The sequence below is a fragment of the Nicotiana attenuata genome, unplaced genomic scaffold (genome assembly GCF_001879085.1).
Source record: "Nicotiana attenuata strain UT unplaced genomic scaffold, NIATTr2, whole genome shotgun sequence".
Taxonomy (NCBI): domain Eukaryota; kingdom Viridiplantae; phylum Streptophyta; class Magnoliopsida; order Solanales; family Solanaceae; genus Nicotiana; species Nicotiana attenuata.
Genome location: NW_017671900.1, coordinates 21,528 through 36,369, shown reverse-complemented (window position 1 = coordinate 36,369; position 14,842 = coordinate 21,528). Strand labels below are relative to the sequence as shown.

The 14,842-nt window shown below is 37.9% G+C and overlaps 1 protein-coding gene across 2 annotated transcripts; it reads left to right on the top strand.

Annotated features, from left to right (window-relative positions):
- The first annotated feature begins 930 nt into the window (after positions 1 to 930).
- Positions 931 to 7,582, top strand: LOC109210797 (U3 small nucleolar RNA-associated protein 6 homolog). Of its 2 annotated transcripts, none has more exons than XM_019374264.1 (7): positions 931 to 1,041; positions 1,143 to 1,563; positions 2,872 to 3,528; positions 4,274 to 4,729; positions 5,679 to 5,851; positions 6,433 to 6,616; positions 7,007 to 7,582. In XM_019374264.1, exons 2-7 carry the CDS (start codon positions 1,168 to 1,170, stop codon positions 7,091 to 7,093), a joined length of 1,953 nt encoding a protein of 650 aa, XP_019229809.1. In that variant the 5' UTR covers positions 931 to 1,041; positions 1,143 to 1,167; the 3' UTR covers positions 7,094 to 7,582. The 2 variants fall into 2 exon arrangements, with proteins under 2 accessions (XP_019229809.1, XP_019229810.1); XM_019374265.1 differs by lacking the exon at positions 7,007 to 7,582 and adding an exon at positions 6,890 to 7,000.
- Positions 7,583 to 14,842: the final 7,260 nt, after the last annotated feature.

Here is a 14,842-nt window from a genome sequence, read left to right as displayed (position 1 = left end):
CAATCAATTAAAATTAATGTGTAGGAACCTGCCCTCATCGAACTGAATGTCTACCCTTCCCGCCTAATTTATGGTCTTTCGCATTCCTTTATATTGTCTGCTACTCTGCTACTATCTTCCAAAAGCAACGAATAGTCATTTTTTTCAAATACAAAGAGAATTTCATTTTCCTTCATAGCAACAAGTTCAAAGTTCAAATTGCAGGTTAGTCATCCTTTTTATTCCTCCATGTAGAAAACTTTATTCTTTTCAACTCAAGTTACTTGTGTTTGTAAGTAGCGCATAATAGATTGTTTTGACTAATTTTTGTGGGGATGGAGCACATCTATCCATATTTTTCACATATTTATAGTTTTCTTCAATTCTTATGCAATTTTACTTATTTATAAATATTTATTATAATTATATTATTTTATGAAATATTAAAAATTAAACCCCATGGGGCTTACGCCTCGTGCCTCGGGGCTTATGCCTCGCTAAGGCATATGTAAAACGTCTCGCCTTACGCCCATGCCTTTTAAACACTGATATCAAGACCCATCCCGAGTAGCAATAAATTTGACAAAGATTATCTTCCATTTTTAAAGTTCAAACTGCTGCGGAGAAGATTAGTTGTTTTTCTTTTTCAGTTCTTAAATTAAAGTTATTCTAGTAAGTGTGAATTGGTGTTGTGATTCTCTTAAGTTATATTTAATAAAATAAAATTCAATATAAAGTTGAGAATTTCTTGTGATACTTGTTTCAATTTAATTCTTTAGATGAATATTTATAAAATAAAATTATGACTAATTGATGTATGATATATTCAAAAAATCAAAAAGTACTTGGACCCATTCACAGGAAGGGCTTCTACAAAGCCCATATTCAAATTTAATGGGCTAGATTAGGAAAACCAAACAAATTTGGCCCAAATTGAAATGCTTCCTGCCTAATTCTTTCTTCCTAAACCCTCCTCTGTCGCAAACCTTGCTCCCTCCCTCTCTTTCTACTGCAAACATTAAGTTCTACCATCAACGCCGATATCATTATTCCTGGTTATTGGTAAGCACTTACAAATTAACGTATATTTCATTTGCTTCTCTTGATAACACCTCAAATTTGTTATGTTATACTGATTTGTGAAAATAATCAAATTTCTACAGCTTTGAAGTGACTTGAGTAAAAACAATGGCGGATGTGGTACAATACAAGATGGAGCGAATGCTCCCTGAACTAGACGACCTTGAACGTCGCGGCTTATTCAGCCGCCATGAAATAGCAGAAATAGTTAAACAGCGACGTAAATTCGAGTACAGGCTAAAGAGACCTAGTCCGTTAAAGCAGGATTTTGTTGCTTATATTGATTATGAGAAAAGCCTAGATGCTCTTCGACTTCTACGTAAGAAAGCTCAGATGAAGAAAACGGGCGATAGGAAGGTGAAGAAATCGGTTTCGGATTATGCTGGAGTTTCTAGGATTATTGAGATTTATCGGCTTGCGACTAGTAGGTTTAAGGGAGACATAGAGCTTTGGTTTCAGTATTTGGAGTTCTGTAGGGAGCGAAGGAATGGTCGAATGAAGAAGGTACGTTTTACATTTTGCGAAAACCTGCTTATGTTGAAGCTCAAGTTTAGTGTTGCTTTTTATTGTATTGGCATGGGATGAGTTTAAATGGTCAGTGAGGATTCATTAACTTATTTGGGACTGAGGTGAAGTTGTTGTATCCCTGAACTAGTTATTGTACCACAAGCGAGACGTTTAGAGAACTCAAAATTTAAATGATAATTCTTTACTATTTGAGTGTTACTCTTTCATTTTTACTCCATTTTTTTTTAAAAAAAAGAAACCTTTTTATATTCAGAAACAATTTAACGATTTATAGTCACTCAAATATCTTCGTTTTGTGTTAGACGGCAAGCTTCACAACATCACATAAATTAGGGGAGGTAGTAATTCCTTTCTATTGGAATGATATAACAACGTATTTGGAATTGAGATACAGTTGATTGATTCTTGAGGACATTTGAATCTTATTGGGGAGCAAACAACTTCTAAAACATTAAAAATAAAGAACATTAGATGAGATAACGAGGGAAGGCCCGGGGTTCTTGGGGGGGGGGGGGGGGATAATTTTGCTTTTATTACTGTTGAAATGTCAATGTCATTGATAAGATAAAGTTCCATTTATCAAGCATTGAGGGCATCCAGAATATAATTAGCTTTACACCTTGTGCAAACTGTTGAGTTCGATGAACTTATTGTTCTATATAAAAGGTCCAAAGCTGCAGGCTTTATGGCAGTCCAAGACACCTTTATATAATTTCTAAAGTTGGTTAACTAAGTCTATTCTGTGGTCAAGTTTCTATTTTTCAATTCATACTTTTTCTTTGGATTTGACAAACAATTTATATTTCTCATTCCTTGGTTCTCTTCCCTGTATATATGCCCTTGCATATGATCATTTGCAACATGGTCAAATAGAGGAATCTGTCTGATTTAGATGTTCCTCCTATATTTATGAATTCCGTTTGCCCAGAATCATCCTCAAATTTGATAGGTTGTCTTTTTAAATGGAAAAGAGATTCGAGATTGTTCTTGGCATTAAGGCTTATCCGGATTCTTTTGATATTAAAACATGCTAGAGTCTAACATGGTAACATGGTGGTGAAGAAAGGTGAAAAAATGAGCTGGAATAGCTAATCAATGCTTTTTACTAGATGCTAGATATAGATTTTAATCAGACTACTTTTTTGCCAATTGTTCAAGTAGGATTTGGAGCATGAGGGAGTCTTAACTTTGACGACATTCTGTGTCAAATCATTAAATGTTGAGAATGATGTGAAATTGTGCTTTTGAGTGTCTTATGTTCTCATTCATATTGTTCTTCAATAGGCCCTGGCGCAGGCAATTAGGTTTCACCCTAAGGTGCCTGGAGTTTGGATATATGCTGCAGCTTGGGAATTTGACAACAACTTAAATGCTGCTGCTGCTCGTGCCCTGATGCATAGTGGCTTGAGAGCATGTCCAACTTCTGAGGATCTGTGGGTAGAATATCTACGGATGGAGCTTACATACCTAAATAAATTAAAGGCTCGCAAAGTCGTGCTGGGAGAAGATGAGGGAACACTGGCTCGTTCTGGTAAAAATGCTAAAGATGAACAGTGGAGAGATGAGAACAAGGAGTTATTTATGGCCCTTGATGATAAAAGAGAGGATGGCAAATTATCTAACCTTCACGAAGGAGACCCGAAGGAAAAAGTAGATTTATTTAGGGAACAAGGTTTAAGTGTTCTTCGGACAGTTTACAGTGGTTCTATTAAAGCCCTCCCTTCCAGTTTCAGTTTAAGAACACGGTTTCTTGAGATACTTGCAGCAACAGATTTAGCTCATTCAGAAGATATGCGAAATGAGATACTTGCTGATATGAAACGGGACTTTTCAGAAGAACCAAAATATTGGGATTGGCTTGCAAGACAGGAAGTGATTGATCTTAGTAATCCAGAGAGTACCGAAGCAATGACAGCTGATCAGTTAAGCACAGCAATTCAGGTAACTCATAACCTTAGTTGCTCCACACATGTTCAATTTTAATGTTGTAATCCATTGCCTTAAATTGCCTGTCTAATGTGATAGTTTGATTTGTCATGTCTAAGATCATATAAAAGGACATGTTATTTGCCAGCAACTTACGTTTGCTATTTGAAAATGAAGGTTCTTAATTCGTGAATAAATCCTCAGTCTTGTTTGCTCCACTTCCTGTTCCTCAGTCTAAGAAAAAAGGTGGCATAAATTCTGGAATTACCCTTCTGAGTATCCATCTTCTGGTGTGGTTGGAGATTGTTCCTTCATGTGCAACAGTGCATGCTACTTGAACTTACTATCGAGGACAATTTTATACATGCTAGTTGAACTTACTATCGAGGACAATTTTATACTTTTCCTTGACTAAGTCAGATGACATCTGCCAAAAGTCTTTGGTTTTACATGAAACTTGAAAATAATCCAAGGCCTGTGCTTTACTGTTCAATATCTTCCTTTCGTTTAGTTTTATGATTTGATTCACTCTTGTAGTTCACTAGTAAACCACAATTTTTTGGAATATCCTGTATAACTTTCTTATTTCACTAGCAGGTGCAGGCAGTTGTATGTTCTTGAGTAGCAAACTCAGATACTCTTTCTTGTGGGTTTTGGGGTGGGGAGGGGGGTTGTTTGGAGAATTCATTGTCTGCAATTCTCTTTTTTATGCTGTATAGTTGTCCTCTACTGACAAAATTACACGCATCAATTTCTGTAGGTTTATGAGGAGGGTTTAAAGTTTGTGCCTTCAGCCTCAATGTTTGATTGTTATGTGAAGTTCTTGATGGATGTCATTCATTTTAGAAATCAGAGCAGTCAATCTTCTGAGCACTTCGGTGCATCTAGTCATGCTATAGATCCTACTTCGCATCTCCTGGTAGTATTTGAAAAGGCTGAAACCATGGGGTGCATCACAGAGGATCTTGCTTGTCAGCATGTTTCTTTTCTATTGCAACTTGGGAAAGTAGATGAAGCTAAGACTTTGGCGGAGAAATTGTGTTCTGGAAAATTTTCAGAAGCAGTGCAGCTATGGGCTTTACGGCTGTCAGTGGAAATGAGACTTATCCAGAAGAGCTGCACTCCAAATAAGGCAGCTCTGTCTTCTGTCTTTGAACTCATGAGAAATGTTTTAGTGAAAGTTCCCGTATCAGAGGCAGAAACTATATGGCTTATGGTAGGCCAAAGCAAAAACCATCCTTGTTCAGAGTCTTTGTCATGCATTATAAGATGATGATAGAAACTTTATTGCTCTTTTTGTCTTAGCTGTGATATATGATCTTGCTTTCTGATAGCACATATCAATATTTCTTCTGCTACTTGAATAGATTCCTTTTGCAAGCATCGAGGGCTTCATATGATAATGCATATAAGATACAAGTTTGAGCAGTGCTTTTATCTCGGGAGATTCCAATTAGTTCAGTGCAGTTACATTGTTGAGCATGTTAGAGATGTATCAGTGGATGACACATGCACATGGCTACGCTGTTTCACTGTCGTTTGTGTTCTGTTTTTCTTTTTGTATTTGTTTTTTACTTTGTTGGCATAGGAAGCATTAATTGAGGGCGTCATGTGATATTACATACAGAATGCAAGTTTGAGCTGTGTTTATATGTTGGCAGATTTCATTGAATTCAGTGCATGTTACATTGTTGACCATGTTAAAATGTATAAGTAAATGACGCATGCACATGGCTACAAGTTTAACTGTTGTTTTATTCTTTTTTGGCATAGAGTAGCAGCATTCATAGGAAGTGCAGGATTTGTCCTTGTCGATGTGGAGACTTAAACAAATATTACCCAAAAGAAAACACTAATTTCTTTTCCAGTAGTTGTTAGGATGGGAATTGGGAGCTCTAACTGATGAAAAAAAGGATGGTAGCTCTAGGAGCTCGTTCCATGGTATTTGATCAAGCAACAGACTTTCTTACTTATTTCTTTTCTGAGGGCAAAACTATCATTTTTTTTCCGAGTAATGTTATTACATGCCATTCTGTTTGATTTCCTTCTGTGCCTTAATTTTACTAGTTCTGAAAGAGTGGGATATATATGAGCTTGAACTTCTTAGATCCATTTACTCCTGTAAAAAGCTTCTTTATGATCCATTTACATTACATATTATGCAGGCGTTCAAATATTTCTCCACTCATAAACAGTTGTTTGACAAGTTAGTCGAGACTTCTATGACTTTACTGGCCAAAGATGGTGGAAGTGATGATGGATTTTCCCTCTCTTCTGCCATCGTCAATTTTGTACTGCAAAGGGATGGACTTGGGAGTGCTAGAGAGTTATATAAGAGGTATGTTACTGCTGATTGATTATTGTCATGTATATATAGTGCAAACATCTATGTTTGATAAACTAGTCTGTTATGGTGAAATGTGTTCTTTTATGTTAACTTGAGAATAGACTTGTTTAAAAATGTGGAAGAAAATGTGCAGACATCTATCTCTAACCCCTCTTTTTCAGTTTTGGGGAATAAAGTACAAAATGAACCCACTTCCGACTGGATCACTATATGAATCAATCACGGTTCTTCCCTATTGTATTAGCTAATCAGTTGTTTTCAAAAGATGGTTTAGGTAATTGTTACCATGTTAGTTCGATTTCTTTTTAGTACCGAAAAGGTTAACCTGGTTCCTCCTTGGTACAAAAAACTCAAACTTGATATTGGGTTCTTCAAGGGACTTCCAGATGTTGGAGAGTTAAAAGGGTTTTCTCCAGTCTTTTCACTTTGTTATTCAATATTACCTAATCAAAACTTCTCCCCATGTATGAGATCAATTTTAGAGGTACTGAGATGCTAGATGATATTTCATTTGTTCTTTAAACAGCATTAATGGTATATGTTCAAGACTGATGTTTGACAACCTTGTGCAGATTTCTTGCTTTACCGCATCCAGGACTTTCTTTATATAGAAATTGCATTGAGCTGGAATTGAACCTTGCATCTAGTGGAGATAAGATTAGTCTCGGAAATGCCCGGAAATTGTATGATACTGCGCTTACAACTTATGATCAAGATACTGGATTGTGGCGAGACTATTATCATATGGAAGTTCAGGTAAGTGCTGTTTCCTTCTCCTTCTCCTTCTCCTCCTTTTGCGAGCCCGATACTTTTCTCATTAAACAAATAAAGGAAAAAGGTTTAGAGATATGCTGGAATTAGAGGAAAAAGGTGTACGCTGTTTTAACTCCGACTATAAACTTAAAATGAACAAATACAAGTGTCTTCTCTCTTGCAATTTAAGCTTTTAAATGAGGGATTCGCAGATCTTGATCTAATTATTGATATATGCTTTTACTAATAGTAACGTATTTATTTATTATGGGACAGAAAGGTTGTATGTACTGCTATTTACTATGTTGTCAAGTTGTGAAGATTTATGTTACTCTTGGACTATGGATAAATGAGTAAGCATTTAGTGCTGATCCTTTCTGAAATACTGCTCAGATGGGAACATCAGAAACTGCAGCAGCCGTTCACTGGCGAGCACGGAAAACACTCAAGACGAATATTTCCCTTCTACCCTCACAGTGAGGGCCTCACTGGATATGTGATCAATCTCTGAATGTATGGATGTAATCAAATTTGACTTGGGAATACTTTGGGCAAGTAACATAACCAAAGTTCTCTCCCGAGGGCTGGCTAATGTGAGTTCCTAGACGGTGCACCGTTCATAGATCATTGAGCTGTGATTATTGAATAGCCCATCTTGATCTACATCACAACTTGGCAGTTTTGGTTCTCTTTCAATACTTGTGATCTTAGCGTGCTGAGCCACCACCAAAGGAACCTAACTATATCTTTGGCAAGACCTTGCAGCAACTGTGGTAAAAAGCTTGAAGGAGAGCTCGAATGTCGTTTACGTTTCAATTCTTTTCCCCCTCATGTTACTTGCGCGCCGAGATTTTGTAGACAAATACCTTTGGCTTTGTGTCAAGCAGACATTACCGTACCATTTTTTTTAATCAAGAAAGCCTTTGTTAACAGGACCTGAAGATATATATCTTGCTGAGTTTTGTTGTGTACTCCGCGGACCAGTTCTTGGAACCGGCATTCTGTTCCTAAACAAAGACAACGTTTTACTAAAGTTGTTCCTCAACAAACATATGAAACGATATTGACAGGACTTGAGAGTAGCAAAGAGGTATTTAATTTATTCTACTTTAGACTACGGACAACAAGTGGGCGAGGAAGAGTGCAAATTCTTTTGTGTAGTTCAAATACTCTAGAATTCTTGCTTTTATGATTGTAAACGCATGCCGCGCGTTTGATCAAAATATGGTACAAGTTAAAAAAAATAAGTAAAATATTTGAGGTTGAAATGGAGTAGTTGAAAAATCAATTATGTTTGTACATGATCTTTACCGAGATTTTTTTTTGGGTTAACGTAACATTAATTTGAAATATTTCTCAACGTATCATGTTCAGTATTTACAAATATTGATAGGCAAACCAATATATGCACATGCTAAAGTTAAAAAATATTTAATAATATTTGATGCACGGGTCGAAGGTTAGGTTCACATGTAAGACAATACACATGTGGATCCAATAGCACATAGATTCTTGCTTTGGATCTTAATTAGCTCAAATGTCACTGAACCATGCAGGGCAATTTCGTTTACAAGTCCAGTCAAAGAGATTAATTTGCATTAAATCTTCCGCTAAAACTTGTGAAGTTGGATTAGCAGATGACTATATATTATCCAAAGGGAACGAAACCACAGCACTGAATCAACTGACCGATTTACTAGTCCACACTCTCTCTCTTCTTCAGGCAAAAACAGATGAATTGTAGCCACACACGAAGAGGGGTTTTACTTCTTACTTCTCACGAAATACAACTGTTAGATAATCATGTTTACTCAGTTTATATATTTTTTTCATACCCAATTTATTGTTCTAGACTTTGTCAAGTTTTGCCGATGGAAAATACTAGTAAAAGAAATCTATATCTATATCTATATCTATCTTCTATTATTAAACGAAAAGAAGTCACCATTAAAAATTTGCCAAGTGTCACGTTAAGAAAATGCCGTGTGGCAGTTTAAATAAAACATTAGTTAAGTTAGGTAAAATTAGTTTATTTTTTGAATTTGAATTCTAAAATAATAAAATATTTATATTTTTTTTAAACAAACAGTAATTTTGAAATTAAAATTATATTCTGAAACCCACACATAATATAACTCCTCCCTGCGCATCTCTGACCTAAAAAACTATACAAAGCCTGTGGAACCATCGGGAAGTTTAAGGCAGGATCTCTGGGAACGTGGGCTGTAATGTAGGATTTCAAAATATAACGGAATATCACTTCTTTTCCTCTCTAAATTCTCAAAATAGTCTGCTTTATATGCATAACTTGAACTTCTTCTGTTGGTAATTTCTAAATTCCCATTTAAGTGAGCTATGCACCCAAGATGTTTGATGATATGCAAAACTTGATTTCTTGGGTGTTAGGTTTTGATTGTTTTGAATAATTTCTTGAGTGATCGTACATGATTGCAAGATATCAAAATTGCCGCTGTACGATTAGGTCTCTTAATTTGTGCTATATTGTTATTTGTTTCTATAAGAATAAGTTTATCTATAGATACAATTCCAAAAAGGAAGACACGAACAAGGAAAGATGAGGATGGATGATATGCACAACTGCTTGTGTGACAATCTTTTCTCTTCTGAAGAGAAAGCAGAAGATGCACCTATTTTTCAGTTAAGTTTTCTACTTTCTCTTCCTCTTTCTTTTGATCGTGTGTTTATTGAGTAGTCTTAATGATAATTATTGAAGTAGACTATGCACCCAATATGTTTGATTATATGTCCGACTCATTCACCAAATGATATTTGAATAAGTACATAATGTAAAACATGTTTTAAATAAAGTTCTTCTCGCGAATGCATACTTTAAAACTGATCTTTTAGAACATTCATAGCTTTAAAATTGTACTTCGACTCACAGTGTAGTTCACTATGATTATTGCACGTAATAATTCATTCCCTTGACACATCTAGCTTTTCTCTTTTTCTTTTTTTTTTTTTATTTTCCTTTTTGTAATATGATAAAATCTGATAAGCAATTAGGCCAACCTAATCTCTAATATTTCAATTTTTGGTTCTTCTTTGATATAGAGTAAATTTTTTTTAGAGAAATGAGCTTCGACACTTCCATAACTGCTGCTTCTCGATGAAGAATTAAACTAGAAGTAACTGTCTTTTCCCTTTTTTTGTTAATGATACTTTGGCAGATTACTAGCTCTTTTTAATTGAAAATTTTGCAGGTTTGATTTTAGTATCTTAGAGCTCAAGCATTTAGAACTACATTTGATAAAGTGAATTTATACAAATGTAAACTAATTTCCTTACAAAAACTTATGCTTAAATTTTCTATTTCTTTTTCAAGGAGCTTGATATAGTATTCTGTTGGAGCTGCATGTGAACTTTCATGGCATTTTGATCATATTATAGTTCAGCTCGGGGGAGTTTTTTTTTTGTTGCTTTATGAATGTTTACTTGATTTTTATCATCTTTTGAGCTACTTGTGGGAATTACTAAGGCTAACGATTGTGGCGAATTCAACATATCGACGCTACGAGTTTTGAATATGTTGGTCACCAAACTCAAAGGTTATCAACAAAAAATCGAGAGAGTGAGGAATGATGCGTTCACTTTGGGCTTCAGGTTATTAAGAGCGATATTGTTGGATCACATCTTCTGGATTCTGCCTATCACTCTACGAAGGTAAGGCAAGAGGGGTGATGTAACGACCCGACCGGTCGTTTTGAGCCCTAGCACACCGTTCAGCAGTTCGAGGCCATGAGCAGCTTCAATTCAGGTATTATGACTTGTACGCGTGGTCGGAATTAAATTTCGGGAAGTGCGGAGTTGACTTGGAAAGGAAATTCTCATTTCAAAAGTTTTAAGTTGAAAGAATTAGCTAAGATCGGATTTTTGAGTAAACGACCTCGGAATCAGGATTCGCAGGTTCCAGCAGGTTCGTATGATGATTTCGGACTCGGCGTATGTTCGGGTCGGGTTTTGGATGATCCGGGAGCGTTTTGGCGCCTAGTGTGAAAGTTAGCATTTTGGAAGAAATTTTATAAGTTTGGGTTGAAGTGCATTTCAGTGTTATCGATATCTGTTTGAGATTCCGAGTCAGGGAGTAGCTCCGTATGGTGATTCTGGAGTTGGGAGCGCGATCGGAAGTGAATTTTGGAGGTCCGTGGGTCATTTTGGAGTCATTTGGCTAAAGATAGAAATTTGAAGGTTTTTGAGAAGTTTGACCGGAAGTGAACTTTTTGATATCGGGGTCGGAGTCCGATTCCGGAAGTTGGAGTAGGTCCGTAATGTCGAATATGACTTGGGTGCAAAATTTGAAGTCAATCGGACGTGATTTGATAGGTTTAAGCATTGAAAGTAGAAGTTTGAAATTCTAAAGTTCATAAAGCTTAGATTGGAGGTCGATTCGTGATTTTAGCGTTGTTTGATATGATTTGAGGCCTCGAGCAAGTCCATAAGGTGTTTTGGGACTGGTTGGCATGATTGGTTGGGGTCCCGGGGGCCTCGGGTGGATTCCGGGTGGTTAACGGATCGAAATTGGAATTTTGGAGATAGCTGAAGGGGTCTGGTTGCTGGTATAACCGCTTCTGCGGAGGATTTACCGCAGAAGCGGCCCCGTAGAAGCGAGGAAGGGAACCGCAGAAGCGGTTAGACGCGAAGAGAGCTGGGACCGCAGATGCGGTCGTTTTGCCGCAGATGCGGGACCGCATCAGCGTTAGAAAGGTCGTAGAAGCGGAAAAAGGAGGCCTGGAGGAAACCGCAGAAGCGGAAGGTTGGCCCGCACCTGCGGAACCGCAGAAGCGGTCATAGGACCGCAGGTGCGGAAAGTGCTGGACGCAGTAGTTCTTTTAAAAATCGGGGGTTTGGTCATTTGCCCCTATTTTTCATTTGGTGTGGGCGATTTTGGAGAGCTGTAAGTGGAATTTTTCATCATCAACGATAAAGTAAGCTAATCCCATCCATCTTGAGTTAAATACATCGATTATGTATGGATTTTAGCATGTAAATTGGTAGAAATTTGGGGTTTGGATAGAAAGACCTCGAAATTTATATTCTTGGAATTTGGCCAAGATTTTGGGTATGGAATTTAGAGAAAATTATATATTTGAGTTTGTGAGGCTATGGGTAAACTTATTCTTCGAAAATTTTGGAAATCCGGGCACGTGGGCCCGATAGCGTTTTTGTCAACTTTCCGATCGGGGTTAGAAATTGTTATAAATTGGATTAATACGAGTAGTTTATCGTATATTAATGAATTTGCATAATCATTGACTAGTTTTGGGAGTATTTAGCATTGATTCAAGTCTTCAGAAAGGCGTGGAATGCCGGTTATGGATCTTCGGAGCGAGGTGAGTCTCCTTTCTAACCTTGTGAGAGGGAATTGTCCCCATAGGTGAATTAATTGGTTATGTGCTCCTATTTGTGGGGGCTACGTACGCACGAGGTGACGAGAGTCCGTGCGTAGCTACTATCATGTTATTGTCCGGGTAGTCTAGGACCCAAAGGCATGCTGTACTTGGAATACTTGTAATGTTATTGACAGTATGAATTGCCGAAATCCTATCGAATTGGTAAATAAATTTCTAAGAGAATTTAACTTTATCCCTTAAATCATTAAAAGAGAATTGACTTCTAATGGGATAAATATTCCCCGTAAAATTTTTAATTTGCTGTTGAGCATGTGTTTCTATGTGTACCTGCGTCGCATGTATGCTACGCGAGCAGGGTGATTGTTTATTTAAATTTGACCGCGTCGCATGTATGATTCGCGAGCGGGGTAATAGATGTATCTATGGTTTGGGCCGCTGGACCCTCGGCAGTGCACATTTTAAATATTGTTGGATCGGGCCGTACGACCTCGACATGAGTTGCGCATGCTTGTATTGCTTGCTTTGATATTTGTTGATACTAATATCTGCTTTCCCGACTTGAGATAATTGTTAATTAAATGGATTATGAATCCGGAGACTTTTAATACAGAGGAACTTTATCTGTTTAGTAATTTACTTGAATCTACTCTTGTTCTTGATAAATTCGTGAGTCATTGCGTTAATATTACTATTACTGGACCTTTAGTAAGTGTCGAAGTTGCCATCTCGTCTCTACTTCTTCGAGATTAGGCGGAATACTTACTGAGTACACATTATTTTTGTACTCATACTACACTTCTGTGCATTTATGTTGCATAGGCACATGTACTACTAGTGGCCTACTGGGCGTAGTAGCATGGATGATACTAGGACTAGGTGAGTTGCATTACTCGAGGCGGCCCGCAACTAGTATAGTCCCTTCTAGTATATTGTATTTACTTTCTGTCCATTTTTATTCTGGACGGATGTTGTATTGTATTGTCTCTTAGAAATAGCTCATGCACTTGTGACACCGGGTTCTGGGGATGTCTATGAGTTTATTCCGAAATTTCAAATTGTCAAATGTTTCATCATTTATTCAGTGGAATTTATCACGTATTGTTTAAACGTATAAAAGAAGTGGTTTCGGAAATATTTAAAATGAGAATTTAAGTAAGTACTATTGGTTGGCTTGCCTTACAACGGTGTCCGGCGCCATCACGACCCTTAGTGGATTTTGGGTCGTGACAACATGGTATCAGAGCACTAGATTCCTAGGGTCTCACGAGTCATGAGCAAGTCTAGTAGAGTCTCGCGGATCGGTACAGAGACGTCTGTACTTATCCTCGGGAGGCTGCAGGAATGTTAGTAGTACTTCCCTTCTTGATTCCTCATCGTGCGATTTGATCCATGGAGGCTTATGCCTTTAATTCCTTCCTATTCAATCTTGTGCGACGCGAACCGCTTTTTATAAATCGAGAATTGAAGAATTGTTAGGGTACTACCGATGTAGTGCGGGGTGTTTTTCCCTGTATAGTTGTCTGAGCTATTATCGTCGCCTTGTGGAAGGATATTCTGTCGTTTCAGCTCAGTAGCGGTACTTCTGAGAGCTCTGAGGCTAGGCACAAGTTTCCATGATGCTATAAACTGTTGTTCCACAGTATTGATATGATGGTAGGACATTTGCCTACGTGTCGGGGTAGTGAATGACTTGAAGGGAGGTTTACTCAGTGGATAATCTAGAGATTCAGTATTTTATTCCCGGCAGGGGAAAGGCAATCGGACTAAGAATGGTCAGATGTGGGCTGGTGGAGTAATGAGACTTGGTATTTGCGAGCATGGTGGAGCTTTCTTCTATGATGGGGTGTCGTTGTCCTAATTGAACGTACTAAGTTCGCCGGTGTTATGATCTTCTACAATTCGCCTTTGGGGCAAGTATTGTGAAATGGTATTGAAAATGCGGCTGTCAGATATCGCAGGGTGCGGTAGTTCATGGTTGAATCAGTGTTTCGAATATCGACGGTATGAGGAAAATAATCTTCCGAAAGGTGTAAAGTTAGCAGCAATTGTGGGTTCAAGTGCCACGAAGATATATTTTATTTAAGGCAACAACTGAACGGCAACGGACGAGAAGGGGCATGTGGGGAGTGTTGGCGGTAGTTAAAATTCTAGATGCCAGGTATAAGAAGCAAAAGGGTCGAGTAGTCGACTAAACGGGTGAGTTTCGCCAAAGTGGGAGAGTTTGGAGTTATTTGGGAATTTTAGTGATTGGTGATTTGGGCCTGCGGATTAATTTCGGGTATGGGCTATTAGGCGCCAGAAGATTTTGATATAACGGAAAGGGGCTGCTAGAAATGGAGAAGGATACAACCTAACTTTGAATAGGAAGGATGTTGCCCCACATTTAATTGATGTCCACGAGGGTGAATGGGCTCGTGCAGCTAAAGAGTGAGCTTGGACTCATGATGGGTCATTAATGTCATGGTGATTGCACCCCGTGTAGCAGCGTTGGGAGACGTCGGCTCGTAGATTCCGCAGGCGGAATATCTCCAGGGAGCATGACGGCGGTCGCATGGTTGGCAAAGCTTCTGCAAAAGGGTTCTATTGGCTATACAGCAAAGAGATCAGTCGTGTGAATATGGTTGATGATTCAGAATATAACAAGAGGGTTTTACAGACAGATTCCGAGAATTTTGGCGGTTGATTGTGCAAGGTTATGTCAATAAGAGATAAAGGATCCTGGTAAATTCCAGGATTTGTGTAATAATGGCTTTAGGCTAAGTGGGAGAGTCCCACCGCCTATGATTAAGGATTGCCGGTTAATTACTTGTGAGGTTTCTGATTTTTAGCATATTGATGGGTTATTTCAGCTACAGGA

Excerpts from the sequence above, each read along its gene's own strand:
- LOC109210797 (XM_019374264.1), top strand. The coding sequence starts at position 1,168 with ATGGCGGATGTGGTACAATACAAGATGGAGCGAATGCTCCCTGAACTA. Across the intron at positions 4,730-5,678 it reads CAGAAACTATATGGCTTATG|GCGTTCAAATATTTCTCCAC; the intron begins GTAGGCCAAAGC and ends CATATTATGCAG. Across the intron at positions 5,852-6,432 it reads GCTAGAGAGTTATATAAGAG|ATTTCTTGCTTTACCGCATC; the intron begins GTATGTTACTGC and ends AACCTTGTGCAG.